This window comes from Coturnix japonica, chromosome 2 (assembly GCF_001577835.2).
Source record: "Coturnix japonica isolate 7356 chromosome 2, Coturnix japonica 2.1, whole genome shotgun sequence".
NCBI classification, from domain to species: Eukaryota; Metazoa; Chordata; class Aves; order Galliformes; family Phasianidae; genus Coturnix; species Coturnix japonica.
Window position 1 is genome coordinate 93,993,318 of NC_029517.1, and position 23,625 is coordinate 94,016,942.

Below are 23,625 nucleotides of genomic sequence, written 5' to 3' on the forward strand. Positions count from 1 at the left end.
GGCTCCACACAGGACCATCCAAAATTCAAATCATATTTGTCCATTGTCCAAACACCCCTTAAGCCCCAACAGCTTGGGGCTGTGACCACTGCCCTGGGCAGCCTTTTCCATGCCTACCTCCCTCTGGTGAAGAAACTTTTCCTAACCTCTACTTGACCCTCTCCTGATGCAGCTCTATGATGTTCTCTCAGGCTCTGTCACAATATTGCACCAGAGAGCAGAGCTCAGCACTCCCCCTCTTCTCCCCTGGTGAGGAGCTGCAGGCCATGATAATGGCCTCCCCTCAGCCTCCTCTGCTTGGGGCCAAGCAAACCCAGATACCTCAGCCGCTCCTCGTACACCTTGCCCTCTAGACCCTTCACCATCTTTGTAGCCCTCCTTTGGACACTGTCTAATAGTTTTATATTCTTCCCATATTGTGATGTATAGCACTGGTTGTACTTCTTCCCAATTGAGTACAGACACAGAACAAGTTCACCAGTGCTGTTCTGCACCACTTGTTGTCACTGAGGTGCTGTATAAGAGAAATGGCACCACTGGTTATTAACAGTGACAAGACTGTCTCTAATCTAGTTTTGGACAAATATAATTGAATTGACTCCTCATCCATCCCAGGGCAGAGCTTCATACTCCATTTCTGCTGTGGCCTCACATAAACAGTATTTGTTTTTGTTCTCTTCTCTCTGCTCATTTTTTATATACCTTATATATTGCTCTTTAAATTATAGAAGAAAAATAACATTGCCATTTTAAAACTATGTTCTTTAGCTTTCTATATATAAAATTTCTCAAAGTCACTGTATATTTTATCAGAAGCTCTTCAAGACTAATTCTTTTGGTAAATAAAAATCAATAAATTATACCATGAAATACAAATCAGGGAATACAGTTTTATTTGTCCAAAAATAGATGACAGAGAAAATCTTGTCACTCTTAATAGCCAGCAGTGTAATTTCTCTTATACAGCACCTCAGTGACAACAAAACACAGCAAAGAAACTATATACTTAGATTCCTGTAAATAACATCTGTGAGTATTACTGTGCATGAAACCAATTTGGGAAAATATACACTAACTGAAATCTTGTTGTATTGAATGTACATTTATTGTTCTCCACTTTTAATGCCTGGTATTCTTGCTGCTCGCTTGCTTTTTTTCTGTTTTCCAAGTATTTTCAAGGATAGAATTATTATGACTGTTGATCTGTTGCAAGGTGAGGGTCTTTAACACTTCTTACCTTACACACACACTGCATATATATTTCACTCTTAGCTTGAAATGAGAGATACTGAATATTCATATTTTATAATATTTTAGAAGAAACAGACATATATTTATGTTGAAGACATATATTGCATCATTATTTGTACCATGGTATTTGTCCTTTCAGAAATGTCCTGTTTCCCTTTGCCCCCATTTCTGTATTTCATATGCGTCTAGTCATTTTGTCTCCAGGACTACATGAGGCACAGGACTCACTGAAGGCTAAATCTTGTTTCCTTTGAAAGCTTACTCATTTATAGCTTTCTGTCCTGAGTAGTTCCATCATCAGTGGAAACAGAGTAGGTATGTATTTTCAAAGGTCAAAAAAGACTAAGATATTCTGAAATGTTTCCTTTACCTAGTCCAAATTCCTAACATAGACTGATCAGGAACAGGGAAGGGTTGTTTGACATGGTAATGTCTCCAACTTGTGTTACTCCTTCCATGAAGAAAATCTGCCTAACATCTAATCTGAACCTCCATGGTGCAACTTGAAGCCATTTCCTCATATCCCAATGAGGAAAAATTGTTTGGGTACTGCTCTGGTGTGCAAGGTGTACTCCTGCATGCCCAGGAGGACCTGCCTGTGTGCTCACAGGAGCAGGCCCACCAAAAGGTGCTGGGAAGGAATAGGAAAAGCAAGTAGCACACACGGATAGATTTTGAGAAAGCAAAGGAAGGGACACTTATGTGCTATTTCAATCATGCTTGAGACTTTCAGCCCAAAATCCTAGTTAAATGCTGATCACTGATAGATTTTTATTTCTTCAGCCCATTGTCAGACCTGACAAAGCACCGCTCACAATTTCCTTTCCAAAATGTAAAGATTTATATTATCTAAGAAAAAAAGTTTTATGAGAGGAAATACTAAAGTTCAAATCAACCACTAAAGAAAAACATTATGCTCTTTATCAAGTTTATCTTCTTATTAGTTGTTGAGCTGTTGACTTTAGCATCCCCTCCATTAGTCCTTCTTAAAAGTTTCCAAAGCTGCAGTCCTTGTGTTTTTTTTTCTCTACCAACAAGCATGGAAGGAGCTTCTCATAAATGTCTGCAGTACATCACTGTCTACCTTCAAAACTTTTCGCCACTGAAATAACCACGAAACCAGGGACAGCACTTAAGTTGCAATTTGGCATTATTCTGTAGCAAAGTGAACCTCACAGCTAGTCATTCTCAAGAACCATGTTTTCCTACAGCCACTCTACACTCATATGTGGTCCCATGTTCTCACTTTGCCTCCTGTGCCATCACTGTTACTCATGTGATCTTGTAATGAGATGGCTAAAAAAAGCTAAAATATCAGAAAAACAATTGCTTTTTTATATGAGTAGTTTTAGGCCTGCTGTATCTCATGAACTGGGAGCAGCTGAGTTTCAGCGTCCAAGCAAGGTTAGACAATAACTGGGGCAGAAGAGTTGAGCAGAATTGCCCTTCTTTGTCAGCAATTAACTTTTAGATCAGCTTAGCCATGATTGCAGCTACAAACACCTAGTGCACTCAGAACACTGGTTATCACTTTGATCTGTGTTGTCTTGCTATCTCCCTGCAGCCACGTGTTTGTAACCACCTTATTTCCTTTAACTTTTGCTTTGTTTGTAAGTGTTCAGGGACTGCATCTGTATTGACTTTGTAAACCACAACTTCTGCAACTTTGCAATTTTTTGCTGTGATCTTTACCACAATGTATTTTTTCCCCTTCCTAACAGATGCTAGACATTACTATTTATTGCTTGGTGAGGATGACACAGCCTTCACAGAACTGTATGTCTAGATAATTGTGAAAAGGCTTAGTTTTATAACGCCTCAACATAATGTAAGTTAATCTTGAAAATTAGAACGATGTCTTTAATGTACCACTTTGGAATTTCAGTGCTGGATACAGCTGTGTTGGATGCACGCATGTCAACATCCTTCAGGAGAAAAGAATTGTAAGGAAAATATATACACTTGATGATCACATCTGTTTGACCTTTGCAGGTATTTTTCCTGGTTTTATTACTCTACAATATGTTCTGTTTCAGGTTTGGGGCATGAAAAACACTTTTAAAGACTGCTCTTGTGAAAAGCATTGTGAAGATGGACTCAGTGGTTTGGGAGCTCGATATTAGGAAATCACAGAATCGTGTCAGGGATTGGAAAGGACCTTGAGTTACTACATAACAGATACAAAAAAATGGGAGGATGAACTATGCCAGTGAGTGGATAACTGAATCATACACCTTTTCAACTGGCTTTACTTTTAGGCAAACTAAAATGTGAAATTCTGCCTTGGATTTTCTACAGTTGTTTGTAACAAAGAAGAATAAGGATGTACCTCAGCAACTCTCTCTTGTTATGTGCTGTAATGGTGCTACCAGCCCAGTTTCATGGTGCAGGAGGGTGGAAGGAGTGGTGCAATATAAAAAACATGATGTGTGGTGGTACAGTAGGGAGCCAACTATTTTTAATGTGTTTTTGGAGGATCTAAGTCCATATTTAATTCCATAAGTGAACTTTCAGTAAACTTCAGAAAACAACAACAACAAAACTTTTATGTTTATGAATTTTACTTCATAATCCTGAGAAATTTTATTAACATGCCCTTTTAAATTTGTGCTTGTCTTCACCTGTATTGCCTTTTCAGCAGTTTCCGACTTAAAGAAACCTTCACAATAATTTGCTTGTTGAATTTCTTAACTAATAAAATAATCGTTGTGATTTCTTTAGCATTATGCTTATGTTGTCAGCTAGTGCTGAAAGGGTGATTTATAGCATCATAAACTGTCTCTTAAGGATCTAGAAACACTCGAATACCTTTCATACTCCTTGTGTGTAAAGGTGGAGAGCTTTCTCGTGTAACCTGGAAGTGATGATGCAGAAAGAAGAACCAAAAAAATACTACTATATAAAAAAGTTGAGCTGAAACTGTAAACTTAAAAACAACAATAAAATCTCTTACAGAAGAGAGCAGTGTGAACAGAAAAACTGAAATGAATACTAATAGATACGTTCCTCATTTCTAATGTTGAAGACCAGTGCAACACCTGTAGTGGGCTGATTGATTGCAACCGTCTGAGATGCTCCTTTGAATCTGCTCACATCTGTGCCTGAGGTCCTGTTAAAGGATCCCCTAATTAAGACTTACTTTCTGTAGTCTCTGTGATTTTCAGAGAGAATGATTATCAATTCTACCTTTGTCATTTCTGTGTGATTTGAGTGGATTTGCTCAGCTGGAATGCCTCCTATGAACTAACCACTGATTATCAAAAATAATCTCTTATATGAGAAATTAATAGATCTGTGGTAAGCATCCATATTTAACCTTTTCAATTCTGTGTTTTTCTTGTATATTGGGCTAGCGTCTTAATTTTATGGGACGCCAATACTGGTCAGCCTCCTCATAGTGCCAGCCATAAGGCACTGGCTGTAGACCTTTGGGTATATCTGTCTTGACTGTGGGTTTTGATAGCAGTGGAAGTCCTGGGTTGTACCATACAGATTTATCTAGTACCTAGCAGTTTTGGAAGGTGTCAATAATATATATACACATGTGTACATATAGATATATATAGATATACCAGCAGGATTAGAAAATTCAAGTGAGCTAGGGAAGTGTACTTGGAAATAAATTTATGATAAGCTACAGCAAAGATATATGAATAGGTGTAAAAGATATACGAAGCTTGATGTACTCTTCAAGAAATAGTGGCCTTTTCATACAGAAAACAGTAAGTGGATTCCATCTGAAATTTGTTTCCTTGTGATTCTTTTGTTCACTTTGTTGCTTTTTATAGAAACTTTTCTTTGTGGATGCTGAAAATTCTCCTGCAAACCATATTTGAAGGCATGCAAAAGCAACTAAGACATTGCAAGAGGTTTTGTGCTAGTAGATTTTAAATCATCACTTGCTCTTGATCATGGGTTTCACAACTTACTTGGGCGGGACTCCCTTGTGTGTAGACTGTAAATGAAAAGATCTCCGTTTTGGAGGTGCAGCTGTGCCATTGGAAAGAATAGTGAGAAAGCTAATTTGGGTGGTTATACTCAGGTTTCTAGACCAACTAGAGGGGAACTCTTGAGTGTATTGATTATTCATGGTTGCAGTGTCCAAGAGTACGTATTTTATTAATTGTTGTTAAAGGAAGGCAGACTGAAGTAGTTTTGGAAGCACTCTGGCACTGAAGAAGTGGTTGCACCTGGCTACAGCTTGTGCTTTGTGCTCAGATTATTTACCACTTTAATTTACTGGAGTAACTTCATGTCTGGCTTTGTGCCTACTGGCTGCTGAAGGTTCTTACAGTGCATGAGCTCATGGGGTTCATCTTCATTACTGAATGAGAGTGCCAAAGGCCAATTTCTGTCCCCAAGAGCATCCTTTTCTACCAGGCTCCCCTTATCTCTGGAATCAACCATCTGTATTCTATCTAACTATTCCTGACTGCAACTCAGGCATTGTCTAGGGAGGACTACTTAGGCTGAATGAGAGGATGCCACAGACTGTTGTAGCAACAGAGATAATCCAGCTTTAGTGTCTGGACCCATGGACTGATAACTTTTCTTGCATAGATGACTGAAAGCTGCTGTAGCAGCAGATTGATCTCTCCACCATAGACAGAAGCAGTGTCCACCTATTCAGGAATGCCTTGGCTTAATTCTCTTGAACAGTACGGTACGGGTATCTTTTGCTCTTAGTAGGATAAGAGGCAGGAGAAAGATAGTCAACATATTTTAATTCCGTCTGTCCTTTCTTGTGTGTAAATAAGGAAAAATTTCCTGTAAAATGGATTAGAACTCCCCAAACCTATAAGTGTATGTGAAAAACCAAAGATCACGTTTCCTTCGAGGCACAGGACTGAAGGTCCTTTAAAGTCTTACACAAGTTGTATTTATTTTTCTGTGTACTTCATGAATTTCTTGCTGTTTTTGGCCACCAGTGAAATAAAAAAAAACCTTCAAAACAGAAAGTTAAATAGTGACTATCACATACGTACTGGCCTATCTTTGTTTCCAAGTGGATAGTGCTAATACATAATTTTCTCATTAATATTCTAGTTTTATTAGTATTACATTTTTGTCCTTTTCCAGCACATCTCTGATGGCCTTAACATAGCTGCTAGTGTTGACAAGAAACAAGCACTTTGTGTTGTTTTTACCACAAAACTTTGTGGATGAAGTTAGCATTTACATCAATACCTTTCATAGGTCAGGTAGTAGCTATTCTTGATGTTAATTATCTCCTTGGCCAGCTACAGACAAAAGGCAAGCAGAAATACTAATTCCTTCTTTCTTTCTTACCTATTGCATGGTTGTTTATTTTATTTCCCCCAAGGTGAGTATACAGTAGCAGAGCTAACTTACTGATGCAAGTGGTAGCATTTTTGTTTTATAATCTATTATTTTGTACTGGGATGTGCCCATCACACCTTGTTTTTGGTTCTCTGTCCCGCTGGGAACATCCCGTAGTTTCTTTTTATTTTCTATTTTTTGCATCAGGGGTGTAGTTAATTGGATTACAGTTCATGTTCTCTGCTTGGTTCCCAAGAACAAGAAAGCAGAGAAGTCCTTAGCCACCATCTGCTTTTCCCCTGTTGTGTGGATTTCTTTCATCTCTAATGAACTCAGACCAAAACACAGAACGCTACTCTCATGAGCTACCATAATACTTCAAAGGAAGTCTTGCTGGACAAGAATTTTGGGACATGGAGATACATATTAAATAGATCAAGGAATGAGCCCCAGAAAAGCTAAGGACTAGCTAACAACTCCTGAATACAGCTCTTCACTGGTTAATGAAGTATTATACATCCTGCTTACTCAGAATGCATTTCTCATAAGCAGAATTTGAGTTTATTCAACTATTGTTTATGGGACCATGTTAAATAGTTTCAAAATGCCTGTCCTTCTCCTAGCTCTGCATCAGAAGTTTTAGCAAACACAAAATAGCTTGTGTACTCTGCTTAACTAAAAAGATGCGTGGCTTGAAAAAGTTGAGAACTGCTGTTCTAATGGCGTATCTGGGAACATAATGTTGAAATGTTATGAGATTTTAAGTAGAGGGGAAATCTCTGGCAGAGATGCAATTTCTGAACTGTATATTGCATGGTGATGTTGAGAGAATCCCATTATGAAGTGTGTACAAGTCTTTCTGAGATTGACTGCAGCAGGTAAATTTGTTCATGTTGTGGTGAGATATTGTCCTTTCTGTACTCCACAGGCCAATGTGATGCTGAACAGTATAAAAGTTTTTGGAAGAAGAAAGCTCATAAGGATACCATCAAAGATAGAAGTAAGTAATATAAGTAATGTAGTACAATGCACGTGGTAAGTGCTTGAAGAAATGCTTGGATTTATTTCCGCTACAAAAATGTAAAGTGCTTGGTTAAACCTACTTGGTTTAATGATTTCATTGTACGTCGTGCTGTGAAATGTGGTGGAAAATGACACTGAACTTCCTATACAAATGAGAAACCAGCCACTTACAGGTATGTGTTAATGACTTCATAGGAAGCAAGTATAAAACTTTGTACAAAACCTTCTCATGGCAATTACTCCAGGTGACACCTGTGCATTCAGGCTGAAATATGAATGTTCTCCTAACATCTGGTGGTACAATGTTAGGTGACTTTTATAGCGTCTCTGTAGATTAATAGTGCTGGGAGCTTTAGTGATTGCTGCTGATTTGTAATAGAGTAAGATATTGTTGGGCATGTTTCATACAGGAAGGAATGTAGGAAGGTGTATGGCAACATGCTATTTGCATTGGTTATAACACATTATCATCACTTTGGAAAATTATGGAACTACTAGGAATGTTTTATCCTGTAGTAATTTGTGTCGCAGCATTTCTGATATGCTGTGGTCCTTTCATAGCTTCTGTTTCAATCACAAGTAGGAGATATAGACTTTAAGATATGTACAAAAAATTACCATTAAAAATATCGAAATGTGTGTAGTTTGTTTTGGATCTTCTTTATTGTATTTTATTTTTGGAACAGCTATATTTTCACTACTGACTATATTGTGTGACAAAAAGAGAATACATAAAATGCTGAGCTATCTAGGACGTTACTGAGACGCTAAACAAACTCATCGGTATCAAATGACCAAGTGTTTTTCTAGCTTGTAATTGTTTCTGCTGTGTCTTGAAGAACTCCCACTCTAGTCATGAGACGTGAGAAATAAAATATTTTGACTGTTTAGGAGAAATGCAAGAAATTACTTGGCTAGTAATGTGCTCTTTCAGCAAAGAAAGCTAATGGTACCTCAGGCCAAGTACTGCTAACACCACCAGTGAGGCCACATGTGGAGGGCCGGGTCCAGTTCTGGGCTCCCCACTACAAAAGAGACATGGACATGAATGTAGGCCATACAAGTCCTGAAGGATCTGGAGCATCTATACTGTGAGGAGAGGCTTAGAAAGCTGAGGGTGTTCAGTGTGGAGTAGAGGAGGCTTGGGGGGGGGGAATATTCTCATCAGTGTGTATATATGCTTGAAGGGAAGGTATGATGGGGATTGAGGCCAGGTTCTATTCAGCGATGTCCAGTGACAGAACTGTTGCCTGAACTAGAATTAGTAGTCACAAACTGGAGCCGAGGAGGCTTGCTCTGAACACCTGAAAGCACTTCTGTGGGGATGGTGGAGAATTGGCAAAGGTTGTATAGAGGCTGTGGAGTCTCCTCCTTGATGATCTCTGGAATCTGCTGGGACATGGGCCTGAACATACTGCTCTGGGTGGCCCTGCTTGAGCAGGATCTCCAGAGATCCCTTCCAAATTCAGCCTGAGATTCTGTGATAGTAGTGCAAGAAAACAGAACATTTTCAAAACTGTGTTGAGTGTGCTTTGAGACCTGCTGTGCATTTTATCATACATTTGATCCTAAAACAATATGGTAAGTGACTGTGACTTGGATGTTTAGGGAAACAGCATAGAGAAAAGGGGGGGAAGAGCAACAATTAAATGGCATCTGAACTTAGGACTGTTCATGCTGTTTCCATCTACAGCAACAGAATCCCAGTCTCTGATTAAAGACATAGGAGAACAATGCAACTTTGACTTATCTGTACCCAGAGTTCAGATATTAGCAGAGTAATTTGTTACAGTTATTGCTGTAGCCTCAACAGCACTAAGATGCTCCTCAATGAAATGGCTACTGGTTTGCAGCATAACACAAGACCACGCTTGCTTCACAGTGTTAATGATGGGAAGGAGATGTAGTCCCATTTAGTCTCTCAGGTAGCTCTTCTGTTGGTTGCAGGCAGTATTTTAATTTGCCATCGTACGGCTCATCTTCTGCCTAAGCTCTATGCTCAGTAAGCTCACATGCTGTTTGTAACTCAGTATAGTTGAACAAACTTTATAGCTCAGAACAATATACAAGTATACACCTAATTCTTTTGTTCTACCTTCCTGCTGTACTTTTGAATGTTTTATGAGGTTTAAAGCTGCAGTGCACTGCACCTCACGGAACAAAGAGTTTGACTTATGTAAGTGTAATATTTGCTTTGGCATCTGTCAGCCTGAAGGTTCAAAAAGAAAAAGACATCTCTGTAAAAGATCATCAGTCAAGAAAAAAAATAGGGCAGACTGTGACACCGACTATCAATTTTAAAAAGTCTACTGAAATCGCTAACATAATGTAAAGTCATGGTTATTTAAGGATATTAAACATCCAGACATAGTTTTACTTGTCCATTTTCATTAGTAAATAAGTTAACAAACATTTGCAGAAGTTATCTCATTACTTAATCTTTTTGGTCTCATCTTCTACTCATTAATTTCCAGCTAAGTCATTCTCACGCCTTCCTTTTTTTATTTGGTGTGAAATTTTCTCTTCTCTGATTCCTATTAATCTTATCTACAACATCTCACTTCTTTCAGCATCTTTCTTCCTGAAAAGCTCATCTTCTTCGTTAATACTAAACATGTTTCATGGTAAACCTAGATATGATCTTTTCGTTTCTCCCATTAACATCATCCATCTTAACAAACAGAATTAAATGGTAGAACTTGTTCTGTGCACAGCATGCCTTTCTGTGCATCATATTCCTTCTGTCACCAGTCACTATTGGTTTTGATTGCAGGAACAGAAATTTCTCCATCTTCTCTGGGCATCCTTCAGCATGTGGGAGATAACTCATGCCCTGGTTGTTACCTTAGGCATGGAATGTAGGCCTATACGCATAAATAACTGTGATTTAATTTGCTTAGACTTGGAAGATCTGTAAGACGTGTGGAGACTGCCTCCTCCCTGATGTACCCCATAGCCTCCTCTTCCAGAGTCCTTTTCATCCATCTTTGAAACTGTAACCATTCATAGAATCATTAAGGTTGGAAAAGACCACCAAGTCCAACAGGTGCAGGTAGGGTAGGATGACCTTGAGGTGGGTAAATATCAAGGTGTTTCCTCAGCCAGCCTCTGTGGTGTGTTTCTGTGCTGCTGCTGCCTGTAGCAGTTCAGGAGAGTATGGCTTGACCTTGCAAGATGTGAAGCTGTGACCATGTGTTTGTAGTTCTGAGCGTTCTGTAGTGCTCTGTTCTGTTTCAGCATCTGCTGACAGCATTTTAAAGCAGTAACACCGTGAGATTAAACAAAGTTGTGAGTGGAAATGGTTGGAGAGTGTTTGTCTTCCTCCTGCAGTGGGGATGAACTGCGAGCAGCAGTACACGGAGCCATCTCTCAGGGCACAGAGGACAGCTGTAGGTTTGTTTGTTTATTTATTTATTTATTTATTCGTTCTATTCACATTTCACGTGATTTTCATTGTATTTTGAAGGGATACATCTGAGCAAACCAGCTCTAGTAGAGGAACTGGACTACCTGATCTCTATAGGTCCCTACCAAACGCTGAAATTCTATGAAGGGTTGTATTTTTTTCTGTATGTTTCTACCTGACAAATGTTGAAAAGGATGAGTAATGTGAATGAAACGAAACTTCTTTTTTTTTCCTTTCTTGCTTTCTGCTTCTCGTTGTGCTTTTTGTACTGCACACACAGCCCTGACTTTTGCACTCACCTTGAGCAGGTGAGCGGCGCTCCTTCAGCTTTATGGGCATAAGCATGCTGAAACACAGCCCTAAAATAGCTGAAGGTCACGCCGACATCCCCGTACAGAGCAGCACAACACAACGGCTGCCTTTGAGACACACAACTTTCAGCGTGAGGCGGGAAGTGCGAGGAAGGGCCGCGGTTGTTTCCCAAGGGCATCCTCTCCTCAGGCCGGTCGCAGAGATCGGAAGGTACGGCTCCCAGCTCCCGCTGGGGCCGGGCAGGTGGCAACATCCCCAACCTCCCCCCGCCACGCGTTGCCTCCAGCTCCGCCCCATGACGCGGCCCGAGCGCCTGCGCGTCCTCCGCATGGCGCTATAAACACGGCGGGCGGCGGCCGGGCGCGGGCCCTGAGAGTCGCGGGGCAGGGCTGTGCTGGGCGCCGCCGCAGTAGGACGAGCCAGCGGCCCAGGCCCGCCCTCCGCCCGCCCTCTCTCCCTCCCGCCGGCAGGAGAGGCCGGGCCCACGTGGGGCCGCCGAGCAGTAGGCGGCGGCGGGGTGACCATGTGTGTGGGGCGGCGTGCCGCCGGCTGGGGCAGCGCCTGAGCGCTGAGCGATGCTGCGGGGCGGCGCGGGGCCCTACGCGACCCGGCCGCCCCCTTCGCCTTCTCCTTCTCCATGAGTGCCCCGGCGGCGGCGGCTCCCGTCAGGCTGATGCCCGGCGGGCACACGGAGCAGCCTCCCGCCGGGGGCCCGGCCCCCGCGTGCGCCAGCCCCGCCGCCAAGGTGCCCGGCTGCCCGGCGCCCTCCGCTCCTTCTGCGGGGCCCCCGGCAGTGCGGGTGGCTGCTGCGGGGGGCCAGCGGCCAGTGGTGGTACCCAAGGGGCCGCCTACCGCCACCATCCAGCTGCCGGCCAACTTCCAGCTGCCCCCAGGTGAGTGCGTGCACCCCCACGCGTGTCCTCCCGCCTCGTTTGCTCCTCGTGGGCAAATGGGAGCTCAGGCGGATGGGTGAGACGGGGAAAGTTGGGATGAGTGCTCCAGGAGTGGAGAGAGGGTCGCTTTTCTGCCCTGTGAGGTGGGTGGGTGGGTGAGGTGTTCGCCTGTCTTGCGGGACGTGGAGAGAACAAGCGGCTTGATTCAGGCTCTGTTAGAGGTGCTCGCAGCGTCTGAGGTGGATGTGGAAACCTTTGCAAAAGGCAACTTTTCACGTTCCGTATGAGCTGTTATAGTAGAGTTCTTTCTGCTGTGGTGGCTAACCAGGCCCCTGCGAGCCCTTCGTGGATCAAAGCATCACCGTGTGTAAGGTGCGCAGTGAGGATGCTCGGAGTTCCTTCAAGCACACCTATGTGGGTAATAAGTTTATGGATGTACTTCAGAGCTGAACAGCAAAGAGAATACTGGAACAGCACCCATACAGAAGTGGTAGCAATGACTTGGGATGTTACTAGGGACTGCCCAGGTGTTCCTACCTGCACTATGATAACCAATTCCACTACTCTTAGTCTACTGAGGTATGCAATTGCCTCAGTGCTATTGTTGCTGCAGCTATTTTCTGCCAGGACAGCTCCTTTGTTGGAGCATCTTAGTTATTTCCAGGTAGGATGCTGCCTAAATGGAGGTATGTTCAGTCCTGCGCTGCTGCTGCATGCTTGCATTTCCTCTTTTTTGTTTCTGTTTCGTTTTTCTTTCTTTACTTTTTCCGCTTCTTTTTCAAGGACACTTTAGCATTTGTCAACATAAGGGGAAAGAAAATGTTTAATAAGTTAAGTTTTGCTTTGGGTTTCCCAGCACTCACATGTGCTGTGATGTCTGGGTAAGTCAGCAGTCAGGGATGAGTCTAACTCCCTGCCAACTTTCCTCTGAAATGAAACAGGGTGAAAACTATTTGTTTCTTTATTATTTAATGGTTGTGTGTGTCAATTTTTCAGGTTTTTTACCTATTTTGATCCTCTGCAGAGTGCTGGCATTGAGTTAAACATCTTCCCATGCTGGTGAAGGCATATATGAGTAGCTTTTAGTCTAGGAAGTTCAACTTAGCAATACTTTTTCTTTCTTTTTTCTCTATTATAGCTTAGTATGGATATGTGAAAGCCTAGCGCTGGGTATAAACTGGCTGGTGTTGAGGCAGGAGGTGGTTGTAACAAAAGTACTGTTACCCTTCTGTTGCATCATCTTGTTTTCCTTGCTCTTGGGACAAAACTAAGGTAGAAGACTTTGTGTTGAAAGTTCAGAGGTGAAGTTATTCTATAACATTTTTAACTAGAACTTAGTACTTCAAAAAGAGCATCAAAGATGTTGGATTTCCCATGAATCAGCGACTGTCTCCAGGAAATGTTTTAAAACGATCATCCTAAGGACAGTTTTAAAAGTGCGTTCTTGCTTGGTAAAGTGTTAATGGTCTACCTTTGTCTTTATTACTCACTGCAAATTGAATTGATGTAAAAATCATCCAGGTGCTTGACTATAAGATGGTATAGCATTAGAACTGTAAGTGTTGGACTACTTAGAAAAGACAGTGGAATATGATCCTGGAGCTTGCAGAGTTTATTCCAAAGAAATGATAAAACCTAGCCATACAATCTAAAATGAGGTAGGTCGGGAGAATGCATCTGGCTTTAAAACAGGGGCATTCAACCTGCAGTACCTGTGAAAGCTGGTAAGAAAAATGCATGCAAAAAGTATGCTCTCTCTGAAGTGCAGTTGGAGGCACTGGAAATGGCTTCTTTTAAGAAAAGGTGGGTGACAGCAGCGCTCTTATCAGTCATTTTGCAGTACTTATGAACTTGCAGTCTAGAGCAGGTTTTGATCCTTTAGAGTTGTAGATAGTTGCTGTTTGCAGTAAAGAAACGCACCCAGGAACGCAGAACTTGACTCTATTGTTTGGGGGGCAGAAAAAGTTCTTAAAAGTCATGGATTTAGGCTGTTCTTTCTTTTTCAACTTCTGCTTTTTCCTTCCTTGCCCAGAGTAAAGCCAGGAGGTGGGAAATGACTGGTGACCAGGTACTTCACTCCTCTGAACCTGGATTATACTTCTGCCAAGTGCTACTTCACTTTCCCACATAAGGTTGTTGAGCTTCATAAGTTCTGCAGTGTGTACAGAGCCCAGACTTGTACATGACTAACAAGCATTCTTCATCATTTTCCTCTACAAAATGCAGGTTTGGGACTGAATAGCCAGACCAGTGCCATGTTCCTCTTTTGTCCTTTGAGTATCTCCTGTACCAGCAGTCATGAGGTGGGAGACCTTGTCTGCCCGCCTGTACTATGTTTTCAGCCAGGGACTCTTTCCCACACCTTCAATAGGCCAGATTCTACTGTGAGGCTTTGGCAGTTGTATTTTGCCCTTAAAATGCTATTAGCTCTTAGACTGGATGGTGGGTCTGTCTCTTTCTAAATAGAAGGAATATATATACTGTACTATATATATATAGTATAGTATATATATATACTATACTATATATACTGTCTTTGTTAACAAGAACATTTTTGGAGCATTTCAGAGTTTTGTAATTGATGAACTTGTCTATATATATATGGTGAAGACCAGGTAAGCAGAATGAGTGCAGTGCTGCCAACAACATATGCTTCTAACCACAGCTCTGGGAGCTGTGTGGTCTGTGCTGTTCCTCCCTAAACTGCAATTGTCTTATGTCATGGACAACATTCTTAACAAGGAATTACACCTTTGGTTAAGCTTCCTACTGCAGGAGGAAATTGTTGGGCTGTGCTGTTAAGAGGAGGAAATAGGTAAAGGTTTGGGAAGCAGTAGGGGTGGCGAGGTTTCTAGTAACCCTTGTTGCATTTCTGTCTCTCCTTCATTATAGCTGAGTTCTGCAAATACTAAAATACTAAATAGCGTTAAGTAATAAGAATGTTTTGAAGGGCCCATGTGAAATGTTCATAGCTCAGTTTAGTGTGTTTGGGCAAGTAGGGAGTAGAGAAGTAGTGTGAAAATGAGGAGATTGTCACCCTTTGATTTCCTTTTTTCTTAACTTTTCTTGAATGCAGTTCTCTGTCTCTATGTGGGTTTTATGCTGTCCCTCACATTGCATGCAGGTGTTGGAAGTCAGTCATATCTGCTTCTGTCCTGAGGGACAACACATTGCAGAGCTCAGCTGGCTGCTGAGCATCCTCTGTTGTTACCTCTGGATCTGCTTGCTGTGTTAGGCTTTCTGTGGGAGAGAGCTGATCTGCCTGGCTCTGGTTGGTGCTGCTGGGTCAGCCAGTACTGCTGGAGGTGTGTACTTCACACATCTGGGCTTGTGTCCTGACTCTGCCTTACTTTAGGCTAGCATGCTGGTGTTAGCCTCAGCTGCTGCATTAAGGCTCCTCTCCATCTGCCTTGTAGGCAAAACAGTGACAGGTACAGGTCCTTGGCTCCTATTTGCAGCTCAGTTGTCTTCACTTGTGTATTTTGGCCTGTCCCTGGCAAGCTTTCTGCTGCCTGCAGCTTATCTGGGCTGATAGCAGATAGCTGTTGGGAAGGCTCAACTGAGTGTCGTGGCAGGGAGGTGGTGGACAGAGTAGGCACCTGCAGAAAGGAGGAGGGAGCTGAAGCGATGTCCCCACGTTTCTCCTAATTGTGTGGGCTCTGAGGTTGTTTGTGTAGGTGAAGGCAGACAAACATCCACCTCTGCAGCCAGCATTGTGTCTTTCCTGTACTGTACTCTGAATCGCCCTTGTTCCATTCTGGTGCTGGTTTTTTTGTTTGAAAAGCTGTGTGAGGGTTTCCATGTTTTCATAGTTGCATCAGTCCTTCGCTTTGGAATAGAAGTGCTAATTTTTAACTTCTTATTTTATGTTTTGATTATTTAGGAAGTGGTTAGTCAAAATGTTCTTCCAGCACATCAGGAAACCAAAGACTTTGCTTCAAGGTCATGGATGTGGACAGTTTCTTGAATTCTTAGCATAGAACTTGTTCTGTAGATGATCAGTAGGTGCTAAATGATGCATTCTTTCAACCTTTAATATCCCAGTGGTGTCCACGGCTTAGCAGACTTACCTCTTTCTTAGATTGTTCAGTTTTGGGCCCCTCACTGCAATAAAGACATTGAGGCCCTGGAACGTGTTCAGAGGAGGGCTACAAAGCTGGTGAGGGGTCTGGAGCACAGGCCTTATGAGGAGCGGCTGAGGGAGCTAGGTTTGTTCAGCCTGGAGAAGAGGAGGCTCAGGGGAGACCTTATTGCTCTCTATAACTTCCTGAAGGGGGGTTGTAGTGAGCTGGGGGTTGGCCTCTTCTCTTGTGTAATCGATGACAGAACTAGAGGGAATGGTTTTAAGCTGTGCCAGGGGAGATTCAGGCTGGACATTAGGAAGTATTACTTCTCAGAAAGGGTAGTCAGGCATTGGAATGCACTGCCCAGGGAGGTGGTGGAGTCACCGACCATGGGAGTGTTCAAGAAATATTTGGATGTTGTGTTGATGAATATGATTTAGCTGGGAAGTATTGGTAATGGTTGGACTAGATGATCTTCTAGGTCTTTTCCAACCTTGATAATTCTGTGATTCTGTGATTCTTTAAAAGAGCCAGTGTCAGTCAGCTGTCCTGAGGAGGGGTCGTCAAAGCTGTGGCAGACTTGAGAAACTAATTCCAATTGAACAGATTGTGAGTAGAAGTCTTCCATTGCAACCAGTAGAAATTTCAACTGCTCTGTAGGATCTGATTTGACTTTCATGACTGAATGTGTCTAGCAAAACAATGCCTTCATATAATTAAACTGCCCTATGGGGATTATGATTTAAATCTTGGCAGTAGATTTAAAGGTAATTTCTAGATTTATAGTTTTCACATAAAAGCAGATGCGCTCTGAATACTGAAGCTCTGAAATATGACACTGAGTAAAATGAGTGTTTTAGGCTGTTCCGAATTACACAGAATTACAGCTGTTGATTGGTGAATGTTTAACTTTCTTTTAATCCTTAGAAAATGTGAGCCTGACTTCTATTGATTTTGTGGTACTTAAAGGACCCTTTAGGTAATGGCAGCAAAAATAGCATCATCTGTGCATAAATGGACAAAAAATACTAAAGATAATTCAGTATTACTTTCTCAAAGACTGGTAAAGTAGATAAGCTTTGAGTTGCTTATATTGAGCAGTTTGTAATAATAGCCTTCTTTAAGTTCTCTTGCAGAACCAAGTATTTGCTATGCCACGTGGTGGAAATCTGTGGTTTCCTTATTGAGTAGAATTGCATCTTAGAGATTCTTATGCAAAGCTTGTTAGAAGTTGCAAAGCTTTTGGGGAGCATAGAAAATGAATAATTAGTATTGTCCTAGGGTTTGTCATTGTCTTTTGCCATCTGAAGTTTTTTGCACAAAGCTGTTTCCCTGAAAATTTGGTGATTTCACAAGAAAATGATGTTTAGTTTACAATGGTGAAAATAACACAAGAGAGGCAGGTAACTTACTTTGTTATTCGGATTGTGATGATTAAGTCCTGCCATTTCTGTCACCTTAAGAATGGCAGATCTTTTGTACCAGTATCTCAGGAAATTACTCTGTGATCAAGACTGAAGTAGGAAAAACACAATGGCCGATAGACAGTCCTTGTTACTAATGAGTAAATCTAGTTTCTGTTAAGCCTGAAGAATTCATGAAGCTCACTGTTCTTGCTGGGTAACATAGTGGAGCAGATGGATGTTATGATGGCCCTTGGTTTTCATAGCTCATGGTTGCCGGCTTCTTCTAGTGCACAGTTCCAGTTTGTTGGAGGCAGAAGAGATGGATTTGTTAGTTCCAGTTCCCTCAGCTGCTACCCGTAAGACTAGATTCATCACATCTCCATTGCCCTTCTTCAGAACACCTTTATGTAACTTCTTATTACTGTTGAAATATCACAGGGTTCATTACAGTTTCACTAGTGTCTGTGTAGAGAGGGGTTAATACTTCCATGAAAGTTTTGCTGTCTTTTACAAGAATTTTTGTTTGCTCCATCCTGTTTAGGAGAAGGCCGATGATCAGTGTTATAACTCAGTGTTAAGCCTTATTGAAATTTATGAAAATCTATCCAGAAGAGGGGTGAATCTGTGCTGTTAGAGGAAATCAAGTGGAATGCAACCTGCTGCTGCTGTTCTCTGTGTGAACTCCCAAGAAAACAAAAGTCTCATTGTAAAGCTAATCTGGATTAATTGAGTTAATTCTCCTCTTAGTTAAAGGAGGTGGGGATCTAGAGGGGATGATACTGCCTTGTATTTGTACTCTGTAGTGGTGCCAGGTCGGTTTTTGTTTTTTTTCACCATCTCTTAATTTAAATTTCAGTTTTTATAATTAAATGTTATGTAGGTTTCTTGTTTCTTTGTAACATCTTGTCTTTAAGAGTGTTCTGGAAATGCTAAGTGCCATGGTACTGGTTCTTATCAAGCTGTGTGCCACAGCGTGTCAGACTTCAGACTTGAGATTTAAGTAATTTCAGTAAAGACTGGAACTTCAGGGCAAGCTACAAGTGGTGTGTAGTGTGTGGATTCAGTAGTTTTTTTTGTAGCAGCTGTTCTTTTGAAAGCAAGGAAATGCCACTTGAGCTCCTTTGAAGTACTATGTCATTGCTATCAGCTGAGTCCTCTGCAAATACACAAAACTCCTTCATGAAGTAACTTGGGTCCATTAGAACTCAAAGTCATATTATTTAATCTATAGACAATCCTAGAACTGTCTGATTTCTTTGACAAGCAAGAAACCAAGCCTTGTGTAGTGAGGTTGCAAGCCACAAAGATAAGATGTGGAAATGCTGGTGGGAAATCATAGAGCGATCCCAGGAGCTGAAAGACATGGCTCAAGGACGTGAGCTAGATGTTCTCACGATATCAGATAAGACTGCCTAGTGGAATGCAGAAGTTGGCTTGGAATCCCACGTGCTTGCCCATAATAAAACCAGAAACTCTTGGGATTCTAGTGTAATAAATATGCTTTGAATTTGAACAGAAACGGTAGTGTCATCTTGGAACTAGGCCCAGAAAACATCTATGATCTGTCAGTTATTTACGGCCTCTTCAAGATTCAACACAATATCCAGATTTTCTCCAGAGTTTGATATGGACATTTCTTGTTCGCTATAAATAAAAGTGCTATACCTTGCAGATGGGGTGGTTATGTTTTTGTATAGAATTTTTACTGTAACTCTGTAAACTGCATGGATGTTAATATACTTTCAATTAATGAAGTTTTAGCTGTGTGAGCAGTGTAGGAAAACGATTAATGGGCCTGTACTTTGTGAAAAGGCATAAATGCTGGGGGGGTGGGGGGCGGTGGTGAGGGTGGGACTGCTAGTCTGTGACACAGAGATATCTGTCTGGACACAAAAAATGCATTAGTGAGCAGCTAGTATCCAGCAGCTTGGATAAGACTTACTCGGTAAGCTGTGTGTGAAACTTGGCTTCAGATATTTGTGTTTTTAGTGTTTTGTTACATTAGAAGTTGTAGGCCAGAGTGTTGTGGTGTAACCTTGCAGGTGGCTGGCTCATCTCCACACTGAGGGAGAGAATTAAAAGAACAAACAAACACCAAAGTAGAACTCGTGGGTTGAGATAAAACTATTTACTAAGTTAGGGAAGGGAAAATAGTTATGTCTATATGTATATATGAATGTATATAACAAGCGATGCACGAGTAACTGCTCACTACCCCCTGACTGATGCCCAGCTGGCCTCTTGAGCTGTGAAAGAGGAAGCAATGAACTCCCACCCCCCTCAAAACTTGTTCTGCTCGATGTTATGTGGTATAGAATATCCAATTGGCCAGTTTAAGTCAGCTGTTCTAATTCAGTTCCCTTCGGTCCTTCACTGTGAATGGCCTTGCCTTTGTACAACACTGTTTAGCAGGCGATTGCAAGCACCTGTGTTATCAACTTTGTTTTTCTTCTAGAACCAAAACAGCATCATATCAGACACACTGAAGAAACCAATTCTGTCGCAGCTGAAGTGAAGACAGAGTTCACAAGTTCATGTTGTGTTGTGTTTGTGCAGTGGGCAAAGATGCAATCAACTCATTTAAAGCATCTGTGGGATATGGTATTTCCTCGCACCCTTGTGTTTTATCAAGCTTATCTCTGTTCTTGTATAGCATAAACACAAATTAGGATTATTCCCTTTGGATGCTTTTCTTGATGCAGAGATCCATGTACCTCTGTGCAAAACAATGCATCTTGAATTAGAAGTAAATGTTGGGCATCTCAAGCTGGTACTGCAAAATCCACGCAATGGTCACAGTTCCTGTGTCAGTGGCACAAACACCTATTAGTATACAAACATCCCTGGAGCAGAGAAACCATGCAAAGGATATCTTCTGGAGTAGGTAATTAGTGAATTTACAAAACGACACATTAGGAGAATCAACTTCTTTAGGGTTTGTGCATGTGGTGAGTGATTCTGGTTGATGCCATACAAGTGCTGGCTATGGGTTGATTGTGGTTGAATTCCTCTTGCATCTACTGATAACATCTTCCACAGGTTGGTAATGATTGTCTCATGCAGTGAAATGCTTTATGAAAGTAGTCTCCTACAAGCAAGTCAATTTGCTCCAATGTAGTGTGGACAAGCCCTCTGTCCTGCTTGTCTGGAAACTCTTAAGAGATATCAAAAGAAATTCCCAAACAGGAGATGTTTGTGGCTACCCAGAAGATCAGTTGTCCAAATACAATTGTATTTGCTTTAGAATAGAAGATAGCATTCATCTCTGTGGTCTAGGTGCTAAACCTAGCAGCTAAACCTCTGTGGTTGCATCATTTTAAGACAGTGGGAAGTTGCATTTGTCATTGATGTTGTGTCCGGATTGGGATGTCTTTAATAACAAGTGTTTTAGGTCTGTCTTATTACTGAAATCTGTAACTTTTAACCTTGTTTCAAAACAAACAACCATTGTTTGAAAGCAGCTATGGTACCTTGTATTCTCTTAAATGAGTAGGGCCTGATTTAGTTAGTTCTTGCTTGTGTTTTATTTAGGAAGCAGGAGTGAAAGGTATGATTTCCTAAGTAGGAGACTGCTTTTCACTTTCTTATGTTGCGCTGCAGTCTACTATTGCAAAGCAGTTCTAAAGAGCTGTTGTGCTAAGCAGTTCTGTTGGAAATCATGTAATCAAAGCAGCAATTCAACGTGACAGTTTAAGATTCAAATGTATCAACATATGGTGCATCTCCACAGGAGCACACCTGCTAGTTAGTGCATCTCAGGTATCTGCAAAACTCCTTTTGGATGTTCTCCTTCAGAAGTGGCCTTGACAGAAATTGAACAGTGAAAGTTGCCCTTGTGGGCTGCTTTTAACATTCATTGTTGAGCAGTGCCCAGGGGAACTCCTGGGCTTTGATTGGTGGCACGACTTAACGTTGTGCAATAGTGCAGTTTTCTTGACACTATTCCCTGAAGCCCATGCAGGTGATGTTACCGTGAAACAGATCTCTGCCTTAATCTCATGGTGTGTTGTCTACATATCTGGTAACATTTTGCTTCTGATGTCTGGATATAATGAAGAGATACTTGTCCCTCAGCTTCCCCTGGTGCCTGGATGCTGCTCCTTCCACTAACCTATGTTTGTTCCATTTTTTTTATTCCCAACTTGTATGGTAAGCACAGCCATAGCTTAGAAAACTCAAATTAGATTCTAATCTGGTGTAGAAAAAGCTTGGTTTCCTTGGCAGGTAGGATAGGCAAAGCATAAACTTACAGCTGAATTGTCTTGTATTTGAAGCAGCAAATGGGAATTTAATAGACAGGCTTTGGTTTTCCATAGCACAAGCTGCTGTTGTGAGTAGTTACTGCCCAGCCCTGGTCTGAGTGGTGCTGTGCACCCTTTCTGAAGGCTGAGCTCCTGAGGCTTCTCTAAGGGAGAAGGCAGGTCACTGAGGAGACAGGGTAGGGAACGTGTAGCGTGGTTCTTCCTGGTTAGCTTCAAATGAAGCTGAGTTCGGACTTGATTGTCAGATCCTTTCCTCTTGGCTTTCCTACAGGACTGCATCTGGAGACAGGTGTGTAGGGAGCAAAAGAATTACTCCAAGTATCTAGTTTTACTTCAGATGGCTTTGCTGTCAGTTAAGGTAAAGAAGCAGCATTCCGGTATGTAAACTTCCTTGCCAGTGCTGCCCTAAAGAGGGCACCTTTGGTGTTAAAAAGATGCATGGCAGTATTCTGTAACTGTTTGATGTTGTGGTCAGAGACTGCGGGTATCTTTTCAGATGTTAAAGTTGTGCTGAGTGCTGTTGACTGGAACTTCATTTTCAACTCTTCAGATATTTTATTCCCTGTTGTTCCTGTGGGATTGCAGTGTACTGAGTGACTGCAAGACCTGGTCTGTGTAGCTTGGCAAAAATTGGATTCTAGTGAATGTGAAAACAACTCCTGATAAGCGGTATTTTTTTTTGTCTGTTTTTATTATTTGAGTGTTGAAGACTGGATTGTTGCACTTATCTCCTTTCTAGTTCGGATAGTCAATTCTTAACTTCAGGTTGTAAGTACTAGAACTGCGTTTGAGGCTTTAAAGTGATGTATTATGGCTTTTCATAACACAGACTGTAATAGTGGAAGTTCCAAATTTGTCTTCATTTATTTTCTAGTACCAGCCATTAATAGTATTACACCTGCAAGGACAATAGTAGCAGATTACCATCACTTTGGGCTTGTTGGTTTTGGAGTTCTAGTTTCACAAGTTGCTGCAAAAATATACTAACATGAAGAAGCTGCCACTGTGTATAAATTCTGCTGAATTGTACAAATAGAGCAGAATTGTTTGTTTGTTCTAAGTGGAAACGTTCCTGTTATGCCAGAGAGGCTTACAGGACTGGAGTGACTTTGGGTAACTTCTGCTGTGGATGCTGTCACCCAGAATAAACTTAAAGGGATTTTTAACAGTTTTGATTAGTTATGGATGTTCTTAAGGAGTAGAAGTAGCAGTGGCGTTTTTAAGTAAGCTGAGAGAGGGAGAACCTAAATAGTAGAAGTAATACTTCTATAGTCCTGGATATAGACCTAGTGCAGAGAGAAATGCTCTTGCCATCAAAATGTGCATTGTCAGCTTTCTCTCTTCCCCTGGAATCTGCATAAACGTGTGACGTGAACAAGGAAAAATGCACTTTTTCTGACTGATGAGAAATTGCATGCTGTGAATCGCTGTTTAAATGAGATAGTGTGGAAAAGAAAACTGAAAATCAGGTATGTCTTCTGTGATTCCAGGAGTTCATGGATTAAATTAAAACATCCATCTGTACCGAAATATAACTATAGTCAAGATTTCAGTGGAGCAGGAGTAAGCTGAATTGTCAGATGGAACAAGTGTTTTTCTGGATATGCAACTGTCTTGTGAATCTGCCCTGGCAAGGTTGGTTGAGAATGGGGGGAATCATTCTAGATGCTGCTTTTGCAGTCTTAGTTTATATGTTACTTAAGTAGCAATATGTTTTCTTTACAGAAT

At 41.5% G+C, this 23,625-nt stretch overlaps 1 protein-coding gene across 3 annotated transcripts in view; it reads left to right on the forward strand.

Moving 5' to 3' along the window:
* Nucleotides 1-11,781: 11,781 nt before the first annotated feature.
* Nucleotides 11,782-23,625, forward strand: part of TAF4B (TATA-box binding protein associated factor 4b) — a 67,095-nt gene continuing 55,251 nt past the window's right edge. For 2 of the 3 annotated variants that reach the window (XM_015855488.2, XM_015855489.2), the window contains exon 1: nt 11,782-12,165. In XM_015855488.2, the coding sequence (XP_015710974.1) occupies nt 11,910-12,165 (256 nt within the window). In that variant the 5' untranslated portion in view covers nt 11,782-11,909. Of the gene's footprint in view, nt 12,166-23,432; nt 23,533-23,625 lie in introns of those variants that run through there. The other variant, XM_015855490.2, reaches the window with a different exon arrangement.